The sequence below is a fragment of the Malurus melanocephalus genome, unplaced genomic scaffold (assembly GCF_030028575.1).
Source record: "Malurus melanocephalus ecotype Western Australia unplaced genomic scaffold, MMel_1.1 scaffold_192, whole genome shotgun sequence".
Classification (NCBI taxonomy): Eukaryota; Metazoa; Chordata; class Aves; order Passeriformes; family Maluridae; genus Malurus; species Malurus melanocephalus.
Genome location: NW_026623424.1, coordinates 441,748 through 464,107, shown reverse-complemented (window position 1 = coordinate 464,107; position 22,360 = coordinate 441,748). Strand labels below are relative to the sequence as shown.

Below are 22,360 nucleotides of genomic sequence, written 5' to 3'. Positions count from 1 at the left end.
GGTAAGCACCTATCAGAGACAAARGCTGATTGCAAAACTTCTACTGACTCTTCTTTCAGCAGAATTTTCCTCATCACCTTGACATTCAGCCAGTGAAGGTAGCAGAAGACTACTTTCTCTTGTTTGACCATAGCTATACTGATACAACTTCATACCTGTAGTGCTGAAGTAATACAGGATGAAACCTTTCCTTTTTGTTTTCCAAACAGTTCCAAAATTATTCTTCTTGATTTTTTTATTATTTCCTTTTAAAACATAGGAGTGTATTATTCCAGAGAAGTCTCTGATACAGTGCACCCAGACAAAATAGCATCTTTGTTCCAATTGCGTGGCCTTCCTGTAAAGACTGGGCTATCTGCTTGTAGGACACCGTGGAATGAGACTTGGGGAGTTTTCCAAAGTCATCGAGATAGCTGCTACTTTCTAAAACACAGCCCATCATTAATGTTACCATGAAAACATTCATGTTATCTTAAATGTGAAAACAATCATGTTATCTTAAATGCATGGYCTCACGTGGTTTGCAAGAGAAATGCTTCCTAAAATACAAGGTATTACATAAACTTGGCTGTATATGTAAAGGAAAACTAATTACAGGAAAACAAAAATACTACCTCAAATCCAAGGAGCTTGAGACAGGAAAGTTTTTATCATTCCTCTTGAGAAATTAGAGCCCATTCACATTTAAGCTCTTCTCAGAAGCTTRTTCTGAGCTTCTTGGAAAGTATTCAGAAAAGTGGAACAAATAACATTGTAATCTTCAGTCTTCTGCAATGAACAATACTATTTAAAATTATTTAAAAGCAAGTAATTATATTCATCCAGTAGAGGTGCATACCTCTGTATAGTCAATGCCAATTGACAGTAGCTTTGCTGATCTTGATTGCTTTTTCTGAACTTAGGACATGYAGTCCCTGAGCTCCTGTGGGGCCTGCAGACCACTGAGGGGGAAAACTCTGACCTGTTCTGTTCTGGGGTTTATACCATGGCACAGCAGCAGACATMTGCTGTTTAGATAATACAGAACAACTCAGCCTCCAGTCTGAGTTGAAAATTGATGGTCCTGGAAGCTCAGGGGTAAGGTGGTGAGGGTGTGGCACTAAGTTTATAATTATTATCACGTACTGTGGTGGGGTGTGTTGGATGGATGATCATGATGATCCCAGTTAGGGTGCTGATATAGGGAAAGCGATGCCAACAGGTATTTTTACAGGCCTGGATGYCAAGGCAAGTGCAGGAGAATACAGGGAATGTGTGTATTTTTGTATTTTTCATGCAGCAGGAAACAAGGGAATCAAAGTCTTAGGGTCTAAAATCCGAGGGTGCTTCAGGGTGTTCTCTGAATAAAACCACCACTGTCTGATTTTCACAGTGAAAAAAATATCTCCGGGGGGGGGGGGGGGGGGGGGGGGGGAGGAGGATGTTTTTGTAGTAAAGTACAGCTTTTTAGGATGTGCAGATTCAATGTAAGTACTGTTTCATTATTGGGTAGGTGGGTGGGTGAGACGGCAGGATAAATGACTCGGTTTGCACGGATGAGTAACGACCCAATTCCTCTGCTGAACTAAGGTGTGATTCTTTGGCAGACTAAAATTGCTGTGGAGGCTGCATTAATTTGTATTTGCATACTATGGGGATTACTTTACACAGATCGCCTTAATTCTGTGTCTGAGCTTATGGTGAATCTTCTCCGGTGTTTATTACCTCAGAATATATCTGCTCAGGAATTCTGCTCAAAAGGGGGAGTTTTTTTCACACAGGGAGCGCAGGTGTACGGCGTGAGGTAAAGCGATTTATGGAGAAAAAAAAGGAAATCTGCATTCAAACACGCTTTTTAGGTAATGGGAAGTTTAGTATGTCATTTGGTGCCAATTTAAGATAATTTCCTCTCCTGCTAGAAAGATGTGAACTGAACCGCAGATTGTGTTGGCTCTTTCTAGTCTTTGAGAAGTATCAAAGTTAACGAGCCGGAGGGATAACGCTGGGGGCTGAGAATAGGGAGCGTGCAGTTTTATTCTTGCCCCGGCAATTATGCGCTACGCATGTGGCCACTGCGTTTAACTCTTGGTGCCTCAGTTTCTCTGCCTGACAAATAGTGACTCATGCGTTCTGCACGGGGAGCCAGTGCAGCGCTACAATTCCTGCTTGCGAAATCGCCTTAAATCTTTGGGAGAGAAGCGTTAATGGTTGCAGGGTAAGGCCAGCAGTGCCGCGGGCGGGATGCGGGTGCAGACACGTATCATTTGCCAGCTGCCAGCCGCACGGCGCTGCCTCCCATCTGCATTTTGCAGCCCGCTGGAACGCGGGCGGGAGCCGGGCGGCCGCGCTCGCTCCCCCGGTGCTCCGGCGGGCGGGGGGCGGCGGCGGGARCCCCGCACGGTGCGGCCGGGCCCGCCAAGAGTTAACGGCGGCTCCCCCGGGGCCGCGCCGCCGCCTCCCCAGCCCGGCGCTGCATTATTATTATTATTTCTCCCCCCTTCCCTCGCCTTCCAGTTTTGGCAGGGGATTAAAGCAGCTCCCCCCTGTGGCAGCAGTGACCCAGAAACGAGTTTGATTCACGGAGTCCTTCCTCCATAACAAGTACAAACGTCAGTCAGAGGGAATCTGTGTGTGTGCGAGAGAGAGAGAGAGAGTGTGTGTGTGTGTGTGGCGCAGCGAGCCGCTCTCCGTGCCCGCTGCCCGGCGCCGCGCCGAACTCATGCGGCGGCCCCGAGCCCTCCGCGCAGGGGGAGCCCGGCCGCGCCGCCCGCCCTCGCCGCCGCCGCGCCGCCGCCAGCAGGTAACCGTGCCCGCCGCAGCGCCCGCCGCGGAGCCGCCAGCACAGCCATATTTGATGGGGTTTTTTTGTCGCTCCGGAGGCGGCGGGAGAGCAGTTTCGTGCCGAAGGTCGCTGCCTAGTGGAAATAAGATAGTACGTCATTAACATGGCGCCAAGAGCCGCGCCGCTCGGTACGGGGCGAGGGGAGGCGGCCGAGTTGCGGCTCCGCTATCCCACAAGCAACTTGTGCGGGGCTGGGGCGGGCGGAGGCGGGAGGGGAGGCTGCGCTGCCGCCCGGCGCGACCGGCCGGTGCCGGCAAGCGGCGGCGGGTCCCTTTTTGTTCCGCTGCGGGCAAGCGGGCAGCGCGCAGCTCCCCAGGTGCGGCGGCCAAATGAGCCGCCGGTGTGCCGTGCCGTGCCATGCCGTGTCGTGTCGTGCCGTGCCGCCGGCCCTGCGCCCCAGGCGTCGCTGCAGGCTGCGCCGCGGGGGCAGCGCCGGGTATCGCCCGCCGCGGAAAGTAGGAAGCGTTGGAGCAACTTGGTAGCCAGATGGCAATGGCAGAGCGCAAGTCCCGCTCGGATACTGATGTGTAGGAAGGGGGTGGGGGAGAGTCATGGCCACTGTGTGTCACCGTGTTACCCAGATGCCCACGAGACCCGTCGCCTCTCGCCGCGGGCGAGGAGCGCTGTGCGTGGGAGAGGAGGTGTTTCTTGTGCGGGAGCAGCTTTTTTTGCCCCCGCCGTACCCCCCCAGTTGCACTTGGATTTGGCTTGTGGGGAAAAAAAAATGCTTCGAAAGCATAAAAACTGCTCATCGGTGAAATTAAACAGAAGTTGCCTTTCGGTGAGCKGGAGGCACCCGGCCGGCCGCCTGCCTGATGGGCACCGGTGGGTGCACCGCTGGAGGCGCGGAGCCCCGGGCTGTCAGAGGTGGCCCTGTCCCCCCGGGCGGGCGCGCGATGTCTCCTGGTACAGAACAACTTCCCCGAGCCCCGAAGTCCACGTGTTTGAGAGTGGGAAAAGGCGGGGAAATGTGTGCGGCGCTGGCCGGCCCCGCCGGGGCGCGGAGCGGCAGCGGGGCAGCGGCCGGCAGGTGCACGGCGACCCCGCGGCGCCCGACCCCCGCCCCGGCTGCGGGGATCAAAGCGGGAGCGGGGCGGGGGGCGCGGAGCGAACTTGGGCAGGACGCGGGGGGCCGGCCCCCTCCCGCCGCTCGGCCGGTGCCCGGCGCAGGCCGAGGGGCGAATCCGCGTGGCCGGGCCGGAGTTTGCGGGCGAGGGAGGGGAAAGGCGGCCGGCGGTGTTGGGGCGCGAACGGAACATCGCACAGGGACCGCGGGGAGCGGCGGAGAACGCCCCAACTTGCTCGGGCGGCGGTCRGGGCAGCTCCGCGATTTGGCTCTTGCCCCGGTGGCTGGCGAGCGGGACGGAGCGGGGCTGCGGCATTTCTGGGTAACGGGCCGCTTTCCCCGGGGAGGTGAGTGCGGCTCCAGCCATCATTCCACTTGTTCCAGTTAGACAAAGCCACCCTGCCCGGCCCTGGGCTCGGCTAGTCGCCTGCTCCCAGGAGAATTTTGGTGGTGGTTTTTTTTCGAGTGGGGGGATGTTGTTTTGGTTTTATTTGTGTGGGGTATTATGGTTTTTTTTTTTAATTTGTTTTTCCTGTTCGCGCCCGCCCGTTCGTTCCCGATAGGATGATTTTGGGAAGGGTGGAGGCAAAGGGTGTTTGTTTGTTTGCACCGCCTGCTGGTTGGTTTCCTGTGACAAGAGGTGATAACACAGTTTCCAGAACTGTCTAGGAGTGGGAGGAGAGACAGACACAGAAAATGAGCTCGTCTCCGAGCTGCCGCTCCATCCGCCGTCCCGTCCACCCACTCCATCGCAGCGCGGCCGCGGGGGCGGGCGGGGAAGGTGCCTTGGCCGTTTTCGGCAGTGACAGGGCTTTGAGGGAGAGGCGGCGGAGCCGGGGCCACCAAGTTTGATTTGCAGCCGTGGCCGAGCGGATTGGTGCGGCCGGCGGCGGGGAGGAGCGGGAGCCGGGAGGGAGGAGAAGGAGGAGGCGAGCCGGGCTGTGTCTCATGGAAGCCGGCGGCCGTGCAGCTGGCCGGGAAGGTGCCACCCCCGCTGGGGAGGTGTAACCCGGCGGTTCCCGAGCCGGGAGGCTGCTCCGTGACCTCAGCCGGCCGCCGGCCGTGCCCTGGCGGCTGCTGCCAGCCCCGGGCGGGCGCGCTGCCGGAACGGAGCGGCGATGGGATCGCTACGGGAGGAGGATGAGGATGAGGAGAGCCGCCCGGAGCGGCACCCGGCTGGGCTGGAGCTGGCTGTCGGGCTGGGCATGAGTGGAAGCGACTCCCGAAGGCTCTGTTCTTCCCCCGGGAGTGGCGGCCCCGAGCCCGCAGCCGTGGGGGCTCAGCGCACCTGCGAGCAGCGCCTGCCGCCGGCTGCCTGCTCCTCCCGGCGCTCTCCGGCTCCTCGGCTGACCGCCTTATTCTGAGAAAGTTTGTGGGATTCACCCGCAGGTGAGATCCGGGGCAGCCTGAGGTCTGCCGCACCCCCAGTACAACAGGCTGTGTGTGACCTCGTCTGAGAGGGCGCACGTACCTATGAGAGAGTATCAGAAAGTCCAGTAGGATTCAGCCTTCCTTAACGTGGAAGGCTAAAGATGCTTTTATGCCAGCCCCATTTTTTAGAGAAAGATTTAGCTGTTACTTGGAATAATTTCTTTTTTAAGCAGGTGTTGTCTTTTAACTAAGTCAGAAGCTGCCCACACTTGCAAACCTAAAACCTTCATAAAAGTTATGCCAAAATAGGCTTGTTATGATTCTATTTCTAGAGATTTCTCACACTCAGTGGGATATTGTTGAAACAGCAAGGATTGTATGTTTTAGTGGCAGGATTTTCCCTCTGGCTTCAGATACCACTTGCTCCCTGCTTCTGAGCTATGTTTGATACATATGTTTAAAATAAAATAATAATAATAAACTCCCTTTTCYTCTCACAGCTGCAGATTTCCCTTCCAGCTTCTCTGGTTTCATTCCCAATTCACAGAGTGTAGTAAAAGAAAAAACTTCCAGTCTTTCCTCAGATGTTTTCTCCATATAGTTAGTACTGCTGCTTCACACTCCTGTTTTCAGCTGGACMTGACCAAGCTGGCACCATTTCCTGGGTGGAAGAGATGAACTGCAGTGGGTGCAGGTTGGGTTGCATTAATTCACAGAGCCCAGTTTGTGCCTTGCTCGAGATTTTGGGCAGTCAGTTTCTCCAGTACAGTTTGGGAATAATTTGCTGCCACTGCCCAGGTAGTAAGGTAACATTATGAGCTGGCTTGCATAGGTGCATAAATGAGCTTGTGGATTCCCAAGAAGTGTTGGGTTGATGTGTCCAAATTGTGCTGCTCTCTTGCCATGTGAAATCTGGAATAGGTGTGCTGAATTCAGTAGAAGTATTTCTTGTGGAGAACACTCTTGGCCTTGTTTGRCCATGTACTTCTTTGTCTCGTGAGACTTGGAGGATTTTTTTTCCTCCAGATTTAGGGTCTGTGGCTCTTTGTACTGTGGACCATGTTCCACAATGCTGTACTATTTCATTTAAGAACTCTTCTTGTATCCTTGTGACTGTAAAATATTGCTGTGAAAGCTTTACTGGAACTTTAAAGTTTTAGGTGGATTTTAGTAATGTAACTTATTCTGATGTGCTTCCTTTTGTTGTTTGTTTTAGGTCTAGGATAGAAGCAAAAAGGCTTCTTGTGATGTCAGGTGCTGGTGAAGAAGGGTTGGTGTTATAAATAAGCTATTTAAAAAGAGCCCAGTAATAGAAGACAAATGTCTTCATCTGCTATCCATTTTATTAAGYGATRTCACACTTCACTTCCATTTGTACAATAGGTGTTTTGAAGCARATTTSTTGTGTACCAGAGATAATTAAGTCTTCGTTTCATTGCAGTTAGTGGGTTACTTTCAGGAAGAGCCAGTTTTTCAGTTTGACTTCAGGGTGTACATCTGTCATAACTCTGCTTTCTTCCCGTTCTGTCTCTGCAGCTGTTCAGTGCAGTTTGTTATAGTGACACCCGTTAACATGGTTACAGTTAATTGTCTGTCAGAGTTTGAATTATACACTCTTTTACCCAGGGGTTTATACAGCCCTTGAAAATACTTCAGTAAGAATTGTACTGTGGAAAACCTTTGACCTGAGGATGTAGATTTTTCCATGTGTAATTATTTTTTRCAATCTGGTTCTGTTTAGCTATTTGCATAACAAGGACTGACACACTTTACATCKTTTCTCTTTGATTGCCTCTCTACTTGAGGTCAAACTGAGTGAAGAACTATGTGGGGTTTTTAACTGTGCATGCAGTTTGTGGCACATGGGTGTACRTGTGTGCAGGCTGTTGTGCCAGTTTTGTAGGGTGGTTTCTGGATTTCTGTTCTTTGGATTTTTTACACTCTTAGTGCAACTCCTGGGATTTCAGCGTGGGAGAAAAAAAGGAAAGGTCTTGACATTGCTGTCCCATGGGGTCTTTGGGTTTTGTTGGTTATTTTACCTCTTGGAAAGGTRGGAATAGAGTAGCATGATAATKCATACTGCTAAAAATAGTGAATTTGCTGTGCTGTGTCATGTTGCTGGGTCTTACCCATTGCACTGCATCTGTCATCAAATACTGGGAAGTGGACAGCCCACCTACATCTACTTATTTGTATAGATTTAGATGTTGGTTGCTCAACTTAGGAGTTGAGGATATGTAAATTCAAATGCTGTTTTGTGGCCTAAAATTGATTATATTGGATTATTGTCATTTCGTTCGCACAGCATTTAAAGTATTTTGAAAAAGGCTTGCCACTATCTCCAAATTACAGTAGCCAGTTTCAGGCAGTGTAATGTTGCCTTTAAAAACAATTGAACAAAGGCACCATCGAAGTCCACAGGTGCATTCAGAGCGTGTTTAAAGTTTGTACCTAATCAATGAGAAAAACCCAGAGCTTAACCTCCAGAGCAAGCACGATGGAAAAGGATGGAAAAGCGGCTGGTGACTTGTTTCTGTAAATGTGTGCTGCCCTGGTATGGCCAGCTCATCTGAGGACCACTGGGCACTAAAAAGACATGGTTTTTGTCCCATCATTGAGTTGTGATTGCATGAAGTGCTCTTGGATGCTTTGCTGCCTGTGGGATTGGAATGACATTGCCAGCARAGTTGTGGCTGTTTCTTGAAAGCTGTGTTTGGTTGAAAGCTGAGTCTGGTTTGATTCCTCCCCAATAAATGGGTAAATGTTTTACAGGAGTGCACAGCAGAAAATGCTATCAGCATGCTGTGTGTTGGCCTGACTGATTTCTGAAARGATGGTTTTAACACAAATAATTGCCTTTCAAGGAAATGAAACAGAGACACTTCATATACAAAAGTTGTTGAGTTATTAAAAATTCACAGGTATCACAAAACTGAGGTAGCTTGGTGAAGCAGCCTAGGGATGTTGGACTTGGGGGTRGATTTTGATGGGATGGGCTCTCTCTTCAGGGAAATGGTGTGTTGGGCAAATGCCCTTTTGGAGTTGGTGTAAGAATTGGGGAAAAACAGCTGTAGAAATGTTTGCTAGAGGATCCAGGGTTCACAGGCACTGCTTGGCTGGCTGCTTCCTTGCTTCAGACAGCCCTTCCTTCTGCCAGGGGAGTTGSGAGGTCACTCTGTGCCATGTGTGGGTGCAGTGAGTGTTTTGTGGAAACTTCTGGGCTGGACAGCAATTACGTGATTGCAGGCACTTGGGAATTGAGCTCAGTCATCTGGGTGTCTCTTCCTGCCCTGCAAGTGTTGCAGGCTGGGGTGCATTGCTTTTAATCTTGATGTTAAAGCTGGGCTCAAATGTTTTACCCTTTTTGTTCCCTTACATGTGAGTTCTCTTTGCYTACAGGCATGGTGATCATAGTGTATGCCTGCAGGAACAGGGAAAAAACTTGCATCATGAGTCTGCATCTAACCATCATTATCCATAATCCTCGTGTTTATTTTTAATGTATTTTGCATTTKAATGCATTTTCTAATGCGTTCCTGGTGTGACTCTGAGTCACCCTCCACATGACAGAAAGCAGTAGCCTTTGGGGCAGAGACACTGTGATACCTTYAAACCCAGCAGCGTTTCAGTCTGCRTGGTTTTAAGTCTTACTGGCTGTTCCAGTGTTATCTCTAGAACATGTGTTTTGAGCTGTGGATATGAACATCTGGTGGGAGCAGTTTAAAACTATTTTAGAAGTTGAAAAAAAGCTGTTCTTCTAATGACAAAAGTTCCAGGGGGTTAATCTTATGGGATTTGAGTGTTGCTCTAAGAAGCCAAATGCTGCTTTTTCATCTGTGATTTAGCTCCTTGTAAACTCAGGTTAAATTCAAAGATGGGAAAATGAGATCTCTTTTTACACCCATGCATCTGTAAAAYGATCTCACAGGAGCCACATCAAATGGGGTATTTCTTTTAGTGTTACTGTTGGGAATACAGACTTTTCAGTGTGGCCAACTTCAGACACCTGACTAGAGTGGACARGGAAATTAGYTGCCTTATCTAATACTCTGTACTCAGSAAAGTGGCTTCTGTTCCAGCTTATTTCCTGAAAAACTCTGGAGAGTGCTTCAGTTGGGAGGTGTGAATACCACTCTTTCCTTTAAACAGAACCAAAAAGGAGATGCTCAGCTTGTTTTTTAAACACATGTGATAGGAGGAAGAAGATGTCTCTTCATTTTTTTTTTGAATTTGCAGAAAATATGCCAGGAGAAGATCAACTCAAAATGCACAGAAAGATGTGAAGGAGCAGAATTCCAAATTTTCTTGCTTGTTGCAAGTTCACGTGTGTGTCTGTATACTCTGTTATTTTGCTTTACAGTGCTTTTCAGACCATGTGGGAAATAAACCAAGAAGTGAGGATTTTGACCAGGAATATACAAATTGCACTTCTGAGACAGGACAATTTATCTTCTTCCAAATTTTCTTTACTTTGTTTAKGGGAGATTTTTGCTCAGTGTATATCTTCTTTTACATTGCTATTATTAATWTGTGAAAATGCTAATAGAAAAAATGCCTTACAGAATAGATATTCATCCCCCTGTTTTGGCCTTGTAAGAACTAATTGATTTTTCAGTTTTGTCTTAGCCTGTTTTGAAACCGAATGTTGGCTTTCAGTCTCTGTAAGTGACTTGGCTCTGGATCTCCTGCATTTATCCCAGATCTGTGTTCAGTGGGTTTTGATGGTCCTGGCTGGTCTGTGTATTTATCCGCTGGCAGCATTTCYGTCTCCCATACACACAAAGTTCTGGCCTGCTTCAAAGCAATTTTTGGAGAGAATTCTCCTAGCCCTGYAAGAGGCTGCCATTTATGATCCTTTATTCTCTGGCATCAGATGGCGTGTGTGAACTTTTACTCTGTGAAATGRTGACGAAAGGTCTTGGTAAGGTGAACCATTCAACTTCTCTTCAGTGAGCACAGTTTGCAGTTTAAAACTGTTACTTGTTTCAATGACAGATGTATTAAATCCCACTCTGAAAAGTCAGTCTGTGGGAGGGAGGCTTCCCCCCARCTCTGTTTGCACATATGATATGAAAAAGGAGGCAATCCTGCAATGCTGGGCTCTTAACTGTATTAAGTTCACTGGAAGTGTAAAATACAATCTCAGGTTCAGTTGCTTGTGACTTGSTAGTGGTGATAAAATTAATTCCCTCATAAGTACTATTTTCTTTTTATGTTAATCGCTTCTGGAGGAGCAGATGTTTTTGCACTCCTTYGGAAATGGTGTCAGGCTTTGGTTAGACTTCTTGGGTTTTGTTATTTTGGGAATCAGCCTTATGAAAGTTGAAGGCATTACTGCATTATCTGCAGTGAGCTGTGTTCTCAGTGATCAAAGCTGAAGAAGATAATTCTTATACTAAAGGCCCAGTGGAAAGAGTTTTGTTGAGAGGTTTCGAGGCAGTCCAAACTCACGAGGAAATAAGGTTAGGTTTTCTGCACTTACCTAGGAGGAAAAAAATATTTTGGCATCTGATATCAAAATCTGTGTKCAGAGATAGGTGTGAGGGATTTGCTGCTAGCAGGGTGCCTAGGCCTTGTCAAAACCATGATTGATATGTGGCAAGAGCTTTGATGTGCATCTAGAGTCCTTGTCGGTTTAGATCRTGGTGGATATGCCTTTCTGGACTTGTCTTGTCATGTTTTTTCTGCTCTTCAACTTGSACTTTTTAACAGCTTTTTACATGTAAATACTGACTGGCTATTTCCAGCTTCCTTGTTTTTTCTGAATTTGGTTTTGTTCTGCAGGGAATGCACGCGAAAATACCAGCAGTTAAAGAGATTGGGAATTTTTTGACTTTATATCAATGGTTCATGTGCCCATGAACTTGGTAGAAAACTGGCAGTTTGGAGGAACTTCTGARTAATCATCTGAAGAATCTTTACTCCCAAAGAACAGTTTGGGCATGGTGCTAGAAATGTGCCTGTAGGAGGAAGTAACTCTCTCATCTTTAGGGGGTCGTGCTTTCCAGGGTATAGATGGTGCATGTTTGGTTAACCTGGGAAAACTGGGCTTGCTACTGCTGACGTTTCATTTTTTTATGTTTAAGTGGATGACTTTAATCTCCAATTTYGTAAATCTGGCACTTTAAACAGGAATAAAACTGCTCCAGAAATATATTAGCCAAAGTAAATATTTACACAAGCAGTAAAAATGTTATTGTATTGCAAACCTAGTGTCAGTATGGGCAGGGGAAGTTGAGCACATTGGCTGCAGATATTTAGTGATTTTAACACCTCTCAGGACAAAACACACTTTTTTTGGGGGGTGAAAGCGTTGGTGGGATTGTCACAGAGGCTCTCCAATGTTCATATGATAACTGCCTAATTAAGCATCCTCCCAGGTTCCCTGTTCACATTTCAGCTGCCGCTGAAGTTGTTTGTTTTCCTTTGTGTGCTGTAAATGCTCGCATGCCATCAGAAGCTCCAGCTGATGACTGTGTGTTATTACCTGGGGTTAAGTGCTGTCTCATTGCTTCCCAGGCTGCCTGCTGTTTCCCGGGGAGATCATGAAACGACATCGGCTTCCTAGCAGCAGTGAGGACTCTGACGACAATGGCAGTAAGTGCTCCTTTGTTGTAGAGTGCAGGAGGTTACGAGTTGAACAGGTTTCAGTGCATTTTCCATATTGGTTGGACTGGTAGAAAWGKGTGTTGTCAGGATCTCAGTCATKCTGAGCACWGGGGGACAGCACATCCAGGATTCCCCCATAGAACTGACATTTAGGTAATGAGATAAAACAAGAAGAAAAAGTCAGTGGTCACCTTTGAAATCTTTGCAAGTAGCATAATTTATTGTCATAAGGACAGAAAGAGCGTGGAGCCTTCTACTGACAGTGCCCACAGAAGTTTGCATAAAGATTTTAAATTTGCTTTAAATTTGTTTCGGTGTTCTTATACTCTGCAGTGGGAAAGTACAGTGCTTCAAGCTTAAGCAGAAAAGATTAATGGAGCATAAAAGTTGCTCCTCGCTGCATTTGAAGATTTTCATTGAGGAATTACAAGAATTTGAATTCAGCAAATCACTAATTTGAGTACAGAATGTTTTCAACTGTTTCTATGCTGATTCAACTGTCAGACACTGTGGTATCTCTCTGTATCTTGTGTTTGGATCCCAGTGACTGATAATCTTTCATTTAAATAGAATCCTAATCTTTCATTTAAGCAGAAAAAAGAAGCAATGGGGACAGACAAAATGTCAGTTTGGGGAATGCGCCAAGGTGTCTTATTTGCCCAAACAAGCAAGCAGGATTGTACTTGATATTGCGGCTTAACCAGTTGTCAGAGAGGTTTTTGTGGTTTTAGTTCGATCTATCTGGGTGCACATCTTCAAACCTGAGGTCTTTTGTGAAACTTCGGTCTGAAAATGATTGGGGTGACTTCCCAGGTGCTTTGGAAAGCTTCACTCTTAGAACTCAGCCCTGTGATAGATACACTGTGGCTGCTGCTTCACCTGCCTGCATTTCTTAGGTGTGTCTGTGCTGCCTGGGAATCTGCTCAGGTGTGGCCAAATCTGCCTCTTAAAACAACCCTGGGCAARCTGTTGCTGAAATGAAGTAGTAAAGGTGAAAGGATTAGAGAAGGTAAGAACCAGCAGGCTGATTAGAAGTTAATCCAAATAAAGAGTGGGAAAAATCTGTTAGAGGTGAGGAATTTGGCTTGGTTTTGCAGAGCTACCTGCAGCTGGAGGATTTGGGAAGAGAAAAACCCAAACAAATCAAATGTGTTTTTCTTGGTTAGAAGTTTACTTTCTATTGTCAAAAATTAGTGCATTTCCTCAAAGGTGATGTGTACTTCCCAGAAACATTGGTGTGTTTTTACTTGTAAAATAAGCAGCAGCAAACATGTCTTCCATTAGAATTTTGCTTCACCTTTTTTCATTTCCTAGCAGCTTTATAAAATAGTTTCATATTAATAGTAGGCTTTATTTTCACTCTCTTAGCTGTTTTTTTTTTAAATCTTTTATCCCTTGATGTGCCTTGTGTAACAGGTTTTACCAAATAACATACGAAGCAGTTAATCTTGGAATTGAAATTCTGAAATAGATACAATTGACTGACCTGTTGCTGATTGCAGTGCTTGTTTGTAATGTCATTTGATGTATGACTGTTTGGAATAGAGTTATTGACTCAGTGAATTTTATTTTCCACAAAATATAGTTCCATAGATCAAGATCCAAGAAAATGAGCTTGGAAAAGAAAAGCAAACCTCTTGCCCTTTTATCATCTGTCTATGTTAAAGGCTGGTTACTGCAAATAACTTTATTGAATAAATTACATGGCAAAGGCAGTGAAATTTTAGAAGTATTTTCTGGTATTATTTGAAATGTACACCACTTCCTTTGCACTGCACTTTTTTTTTTTCTCTTGATTATTTATTTTTTTTCCTCTTGTGAAGTAACTGGGCAAATTCAGGTACAGGTTCATGCATATTCAYTCTATTACTATATAATGCCAAAAAAGATCAAGGGTTATTAATCAGAAGCTCAGATAACATTTTATGTCAGGTCAGCACCTCCAAGGCTTTTTGTCATTCAGACTTCCCTGAAGTTCAGGTCCTTTCTCTTCACTTTTCCTGTTACAGGAGATACCAGTGGTTTCCTGCAGCTATGTTTGAATGTCAGGGGTGTCCCCTTACAGGTTTCACCTTCACAAGGATCTCTCTTGCCTTTGATAGAATTACTGATTACCCTTCACTACATCTGTTTCTGTATTCTTACTTGCCAATAGTACCTCCATTCTACTTACTTAAGTAAGTCTTGAAAGAGTAAGGAATTCCACCCCCCAAAAAAATAAAAAAAAAATGAGATTTTGTGATCTGCATTGAAAACTTCAAGTTTTTCACTCGGTATTTTCCTTGTCAGAGCTTCCATAGGCAGACAACAATTACGTTTGGCTTTTCTGAGCATTTCAAACAATCTTCTAATTGAAAAATGGAAATTTTAGTCAACATCTACTTTCAGTCTTATTGGCAAACACCTCAGTCAGTCAGTGGTGCCTCTTGACCCTCCAGGACTTGCTGCATCATTATGAACTCTCCAGTCTTTGAGCTTAGGGCTCAACACTGATCTCCCTCATTCTACAAGGTGAGGATTGGGCCTCCAGCTGCTGCAATTCTGCAGCTGAGTGTTCATCCTGTGCTTTTCTAGGCTGTGATCTGAGCTTCATCATCAGGGTTGCTGAATAAATGTGGGGTAACCTGAATGGTAGTGCTTTTTTGGGGTAGGCTCCAGCTTGTAGCCCTGTGCAACCTGGAAAATATTTTGGCCTGAAAAAAGGTCCACATTTTATTCTGTTGAGCTCAGGATTATCTGTAATAATAATGATGCCACGACTAATGGAATTTATAAACAAAAAGTGTTTTCCATTGAATCACTGAGCTGAATCAGTTTCCTTGGTAGTCACAAGCAAACAAAGCTCATACCCAAGTGCTAAAAATACATTTTGCTGGAGATACAGTAGTTCTTCAGAGGAAGAAAAAGGTGCTCTCATTTTGTGAGATGAAAAGAGGGAGAATGGCTTTCCTTTAGGGGCAAAATAGAGAAGAAAAGAAAGCTGAACAACATGGCTGCACTCCTAGGGTATATACATGTATTTACTGACTCTTGTAAGGTATTTTAGTGYGGGTAGTTTTGTGTTATTTGCAGTATTTTAAAGCCTTGCAGCTTAAAGTCAGCACTCTTGCTTTCCTCATTACTTCTTTGCCCTCAGACTTTTTTCTTCCCCTAAAGCTAAGCTCCCAAAAGTATTTATTTCATGTACTTCAACCTAACTACTGGAARTTATTAAGCTGTGTCCTTTTAGAATCAAAATTCTAAATCCTCATTTCAACACAAAGCCAAAATAGCATATCTGAAGCCCTGGGTGAGAGGTGTCAGTGCCAGTGGTGCCTGGCAGTGCTGCAGTTATTCCCTGGATATCCCAGCGTGTTCTCAGGGATTTCATTTTCTGAAATTAGAGGTCGCTTTTGAACATCTTACCCGTGAAATATAATTGAATGAAAAATGGCTGCAGGCATCGCTCTGGATTTTGAACTTCTGTCTAAATACAGAGGAATGGTGTTGAGAGAGGCTTGGGGAAGTGTTTAAGAGTGTTGACTCCTGAAAGCTTTTCTGCTTTGGTCGCCTGATTTTACTCAGACTTTACTTGCTCCCAGGATGCTTTTTCATTTATTCTTGGAGGGGTTATCAATTTATCATGCTCCTACATGCAGAGTGTCCGAGAGAAGAACTGAAGATGCTTGCAGATGAAAAATACTCCCAAGATTTACAGAGTTTCACGTGAGTTCTGAGAAATGAAAGATTTAATACCTGCGGATTATGGAATAGAGTCCTGTAATTTAGGCAGGCCCTTATTCTATCATTGCTAAACAAATGTTATTTTAAAGTTAAACGAATTTTGCCAATATCCATTGCACGGGCTGAACGGCGGGGATCTTAGGTTTGGAAAGGGCTTTGAATCCCAGTGGATTCCTGGAGTGTTTGAGAAGGATCCCAGGGTGCCTTCACAAAGGTTACAGAGTACATAACCTTGGGGGTGCGTGTCATTTACCGTGGAATCGCAGCCGCCGCTGCCCTGAAATGCGGCGATTAYGTGCGCGGGGCTTTGTGAAAAGAAACATTTTTTTGTTCTTCTGTTGAACTGGCTGGTAGGTGAGGGATGGTGGTTAAACAACAGAACATAATGTAGCTGCAGGGCTCAGAATTTGGGCAAAGCAGCGAGTTTAGCATCACTACTGTGACTTTGAAAAAGGGTTGGGGAGTGATGACAAATGGGGAAAATAAATACCAAAAGGTTACTCTCAGAGTGGTGTTTGGAGAAGTTGCTTGAGCAGTYTGGAAGAGAGATTTGAAAGGCTTATCTTGGCTGATAAGGTGTTGCATCTAGGGAAAGGGCTTCCCTTAATCATTATTGTCATTTGACAGGAAAAAAAGATTGGACAGGAGGAAAAGTGCTAAGAAAAGCACAGCTCTGGCCATGASGAGAGCAGACTTCAGGCTGCTCAGGGAACTAGCGAGTAAAGTCCCCTGGGAAAATGTTTTTGCAGGTGCTGGGCACCATCAGCACTTGTCAGTTTATAAGTCCTCAGGACACTGTATCAGGCCATTCCCAAATTTCMCAAGCCAAGCAGGTGAGGCAGAAGGCTTGGCTGAACAGGATGTAAGGAAAAAGGAAGGTGAATGCCCAGTGSTAGCAAGATCAGGTGACRYGGRAAGAATGCAGAKATGCTGSTTGCTGCTGTAGGGAGAACATTCGTGGGGTCAAAGCTCAGCTAGAAAAGCAGGTGGCCAGAAAGGTAAGGGACAATAAAAAACATTTTTTAAAATATGTTAATGGCAAAAGGCAATATYGAAATGKCATCAGGATGGTCACMTCACAAACAGGGACATGGACAAGGCAGAGGTGTTAAATGCATTCTTTGCCTCTGTCTTCAACTCTGAWGATGGACCAAGAGTCTSRTTGCCCTGAGYTGGAGGATCATGACTGTGAGGATAATCAGCTCCCAGCTGACCCTGAAATTGTGCAGGATCCTTACAGATCGATGGGGTCTCATGGGATTCATCAGAGAATTCTCAAAGAGCTGGCTGATGTCATTGCAAAACCTCTCTCTCGATTTTTGAGCAGTTTTAGGAGTCTGGAGCGGTCCCAGCTRACTGGAAGCTGGCGGATGTCACAATTTTCAAGAAGGGCAAGAAGGACCCCAGAGACTCCAGGCCTGTCAGTGTCACTTCAGTGCCTGGTCCTAATGGGTCCTTTCCAACTCATCATATTCTGTGATTCATTTTTAGAGAGGTACATTTTTCTTTACAAGACTGCTAGATTGAGTACACCTTACTCCACTGGACTTCCAAGGCCTGACAACATCATGTTACCAAGCCATGAGTGCTAGCATGAGAGGTGCTCAAATTGCCTTTGATAACCTGCAGTAAACTTGAGTTAAAACTGTTCATTGTTAGGGCAAAATGTGGTTACTGTGAGAATTGGACAGGGAGCTTGAGTGGCACTTGCATTGTGTGCTGAAAAAATAAGATGAGGTGTAGGAATTCSTGACTGCTGGAAGAGTGACATGTGCCCCTGTGTGGTTACATCTGTGTTCCTTGAGATGATAAAACTCAACTATGTGCTGCTGAGGAAAGGGATGACAGGAGGGAACTTGTGTTGAAGTGCTGTGGTGAGGAGCTGCAAAGGACCATTCATTATGTGTGTCAGAGACCAAGCAATTGTGCTGTGGTGTTGTAAAACCCTGCAGAAATCCTATAGATCGACACATTGTTCAGCAGCTGCAATTGGGGAGTTGTCAGCTGACAGTAAATTTCAAGTAGCATTGCTGTTGACAAGAGATAAAAGGCTATTGCTTCTCCTGTTTTGATCTTGAATGAGATTGTTGTGTAATAATATGCTATAAAGATAAGGAAGAGAGATGGGCAARCCCTCCAGCAACAGAAAATCGAGAAAGGAAATTTGCCTGTGTGAAATGATGTCTCAGRTTGTGTTTTCTTGCGTGCTGCTTTCTCTGTGATAGGGCCTGAGGACTTCTTGCTCTTTCTGCCCCTGATGTMATGGAAACTGCCCATAGAATTGTTTGCTCTGTGCTGGAGTTAGATTCTGGGCATGAAGGAATCTGCCCCTACTGTCAGCAGTTGTGGGCCAGGGCACTAAATGGGGAATCTGAGCATCTCTGTTTCCTCCTCAGGCTGCAGATGTTTGTGACAGCGTTGGCAGCAGCACCTTGTTGGTCTCAGTGTTAAGCAGAAGTGACAGGAGGACATTGCTCGGTGTCAGGGCTGCTTTGCTCTGCTGTGCTGAGTGTATTTATGGGGGGAGAGGGGTTTTCAGTGATCTGAACCTTTGAAGTGTTCAAGGCTGGAGCAGCAGCTCRTTCTCCAGGGACACAGTTGGGTGCCTTACAGGTGCCTTTACAGTGCTGCACCGTACCCAACAGCTGAGCCTTCTCTGCTCATGCTGAGCRCTGGATTAGTTGTGGAATTCCCTCAGGGCTTGAATTGTTTTATTGGTTCCAAGCAATTTTCTGTTTTGATTGGATTTTTTTGGGGGGAATGAAAACATTTTCTTGACAGATCATTTAATAAAATGATGCCGTTAAAATTGATTAAGTTTTTCCTTTTGGGAAGCGTGTGCTCTTCACAAGTGGGGAAAAAGAATGCACGCTCCTTGATTGCTTTCTTTTATTATCAGGAGGCATGTGTGTTACATACACCCTGTGGCAGTATTATAAAAACACTGTATTTACAGTGTAGAGTGTTCATAGCAGCCTTGGGGAACAGAAAAAATTCCTATTTGAGTCTGAGAAGTCCTTTGCAGCGCCAGTGGTGTGTTAGAGCTCTGCCTCCCTTGCTGAGGATTACACATTTTTAATGGTTTGGGATTTCTTTTTGCTTTTTCTCTGTAAGGAGATAAATGCAAAAGGAAGACTGAGAACATGTAATAAAAGTACCATCCCTCTGCCATTGTTCTCAGTGATGAAATCTTTTTAAAACACATGAACACCTTGGAAGAATCCAAACTGTCAAAGAATCCAAATGATCCTGATCTCCCTCTCAGAGTGATGTTGCTGACTAGGCTGCTGTGGTTATCCTAAACTTGCCATGATCATGTAACACTTAATGAAATACCTTTTATCTCTGATATCCAATGAGGATGGAAGTGCATGTTTTGATTGCATTTATTTGGCTTCATGCCTTGGAGTTGTGTATTTTTGATATTTACTATTTCTCACATGGTGTTTGGTAGTATGGGCTCTCTTAACATCTCTCTGTCTTTCCATCTGCTGTGAAACTCAGTCTTCCCATGAGGTATATAATGTTATTTTGCAGAACTTTTACATCTTCCAAATCCCAGTAATTCAGACTTCCCTTATGATTTTTAAATTTTAATTTTATTTTGCCAAAACTGAGTTTAACTCTTGTCTTGATCTTTAACTGTTTTTCTAGTCTTGGTGATCCAAGACTAATCCAGTTTGGGACTAGGGCTAGTACTCAGAAAACTTGATGAATACAATGATTTTTGGATACTCARTGATTTTGGTGAAAAGTGTCTGGAATCTTTCGAAATTAACTGAACTAGGTTAATTTTCTTTTTATAGCACAGAAGAGCTGTTTYGAATCCTGTGTTTTGTTTTGACCGCAGCCAGTTCTTCCTTCTGTATAATCCAGGAGTGGTTCTTGCTTGGTGCACTCAGATGTACAAATCAGACCATTAACCACTGAAGTAGGTGTAATTGCTGTGAATTTTTGCTTTCCGTGAGGTCCCTTTTCTGGATTAGGAATGAAAATATGGAAAGGATGCTTATTAGACAAATAACATCCTTAATTTTCCTCCTGTGCTTTTACTGGTGTGGGTAGAGTGGGTGGATGGCTTGTTAATGAGAGCAGCTTTGGGAAATTCTGTGACCTGGACTTGACACTGGTGAAGACAGTGATATTTTACCAGTAGCTTTGATGGAAGCACAGTTGAAACTCATGTTTAGGATTTCAAAAGTAGCTAGATTCAATACTYCACTGGGCTGGATATTTTTCTCTCATTCAGCTGGCTCCTTCACTTTCTTACTTTGGTGTCTGAGTAGTGGTGCTGGTTTGAATCTATGAATTCAAGGCTTACAGTCAGGCTTTGTTTATTCAGTGAGTAAATGTTTTCTCTGTTGACGTGAAGCCCTTGCCAAAGGTCATCTATTAGCTGCAGTGTGTAGGAAAACCTCAGTCCCATGAGGAATTCTTCCACCGTTTTCTCTGAGTGTTATGTACAGTCAAGTTTACCCTGCTCAGAAAAATCCAGCAGCCTCTGCAGTAACAGTGTTTCCACTGTGAATTCTCCAATTTTGTGTGTGAGGAAGCGGCTGTTACAGAACTACCTGAGAAGCTTTCCTTTCCTTACTCAGGGTGGTGAGGAGAAAACACTCATTAGAGCAGATCCTGAGGGAGGCTGGCTGCGTTTGGGTTGTCACTTAGGCTTGGAAATTTTACAGTTYGCTTTCCTACAGCAGTTAAAAAATCATTTCAAGTGAAGCTCCTGTAATTTTGATGAKCATAGTTAACCTTTTGYATAACATGGAATAGTTAATTAGTGCAGTGACCACACTTGTGTACGTGAACACAGAATTATGCATTTGAGATGCTCGTTCTGATGTCTATGAAGAAACTGAGATGGATGATAGGGCAGGGACTGTTTTATTCCTCACCTTTGTAGCTTCTTCGTGGTGTGAGAGAGACCTGGAAATCTGTCTGTTAATGCATTAAAAAAAAAACCAAACCAGCAGCTCATACTCCTTTTTAATTAAATTTATGATAAGTTGTCATAAAAGCTGAATTAAAGGACCCTGCTAAAGACCCAGAAGTACATCACCCTGCCACCACACTGATTTTGCCAGATGCTTGACTTCCTTGGGAACAACTGCCTTAAAGCCTCCAGCCTCACCAGCTCATCTCTCCCAGACTCTTGAATCCCACACACCTTTCCAGTACAGCTTGTTGTTCTCAATTCTTTATCTTGTGTGCAGGATCTCTCTCCCAGGTCCAGCAGTGTACAAAACCACTCAGATCCACAACTGAACTGGAAATTTCCAAGTGCTGGCTCGCTGGTGCAGCAGTTTAACTGGCTGAACACCTCAGTGGCAGCTAGTTGGTCAGATATTAATGTCTTGCCAATGGAAAATATCAGACCCCATGAGAACTGAATACTAATCTGTGTGGGTATGTATGTAGTCTGTCTTCTGGTGGGGCTGTTGATTAAAGAAATCACATCTGTTTGAGTGTTAAAATGTTAATATTTACATTGCTACATTGCAGGGAAAAAATCTGGGATTTTTTTTTGTCTTTTGGCTTTTTTGTTGCGCATTTGATCTGTATATCTCACAGCTTTTGAGGAATTTTATTTATTCTCTTCTGACCTTAAATGGAGTTTGGGCATGGGCTCATAGGAGCCTCACAGGAAGTTCATCCTYCTGCTTGTGTTTCTTCTCCACTTTTCAAGGGAACATTTAAATGGAATGGCAGTTGAATGATTTTGGGAGTCTTGACTTTTCTCATGGATTAATAAATGGCAGTCAGTCACTGTTTTTTTCTTTTTTTTCTTCCTTTTTTCTCTTCATAGAAAGGAGGAAGAGTGCCAATAACTTCAGCATCTTTTATATTAAAACACTAGCATTCGTTTAAAATAATATTTTCTGTATTCTTACCTCAGGAAATAAGATTTTTAGCTACTTGSTGTTAACATTGCTTCATTTTGGACCATTATGCATATTCTGTGTAATGTCTGTTATTCATTGCTGTGTTCCAGGGAGTTTTTATTGGGGCAGATTCCTTAATGTATTACTAACTGAAAAGAGAAGATGAACGGGTAACTAAARCATAATGAATTCTTCTGATGACTTATAATTCAGTCATCCCTTTCCTRTGAAAGTCTTGAACAGTTGCTTCACTGCTAAAATTATTTTTTTGTTTTTAATAGAGAACTTACCCCATCCTGTGCTTTTGAACAGTGCTTTCTGATCCTCRGGAGGTTTCTGCTGGCTGATAGGAGGTGGTGCTGCCCTTACAGATTGTAGCCTTACCCTTTTTACTCCCACCACGTTTGTGCATAGGCAGTCAAGGAATGAGCAGTGTGGGAAGGCATTTGCATCTGTTTGGTTCCATTTGTCTACAATTTAAATTTACAAAAAAAAAAAAAAAATTTGCAAATTCTGAGTGCATCCTCCAGAGCTCATAGGTCTTCGCTTCCTTATCAGATAGACCTATTACAAGTCCTCCATCTCTGCAACCAGAAGGATTTGTTGGCTTTATTTTTTTCATGACTGCTGTGAGGCTGGCAGTGGAAAATAGCTGCTGTAGCTGTAAATCTTACTGTGCTGAAATTAGTTGATTTGCCCAGGTATAATATATTCTAGTGTCAAAGCACTATCTTGTCAAAGGAGTGCAGATTCTTTCTCTTTTCCCTTCCCTCCTGTTACAATATTTCTGAAAGCTGACAGAGACTCTGTCAAACGGTTTGAAGGCACAAAGGTATAATTTGTTTGGAATGCAGTGAGTAATTATGCAGACAAAAATCTCCCACA

The 22,360-nt window shown here is 44.8% G+C and overlaps 1 protein-coding gene across 4 annotated transcripts in view; it reads left to right on the top strand.

The window, feature by feature from the left end:
- Positions 1-2,634: 2,634 nt before the first annotated feature.
- JADE1 (jade family PHD finger 1) overlaps positions 2,635-22,360 on the top strand; it is a 38,312-nt gene continuing 18,586 nt past the window's right edge. The window contains exons 1-2 of one of the 4 annotated variants that reach the window (XM_057373290.1): positions 2,635-2,779; positions 11,778-11,855. In XM_057373290.1, coding sequence (XP_057229273.1) covers positions 11,804-11,855 — 52 coding nt within the window. In that variant the 5' untranslated portion in view covers positions 2,635-2,779; positions 11,778-11,803. Of the gene's footprint in view, positions 2,780-3,867; positions 4,235-5,202; positions 5,277-6,490; positions 6,526-11,775; positions 11,856-22,360 lie in introns of those variants that run through there. The other 3 variants (XM_057373289.1, XM_057373288.1, XM_057373291.1) reach the window with 3 other exon arrangements.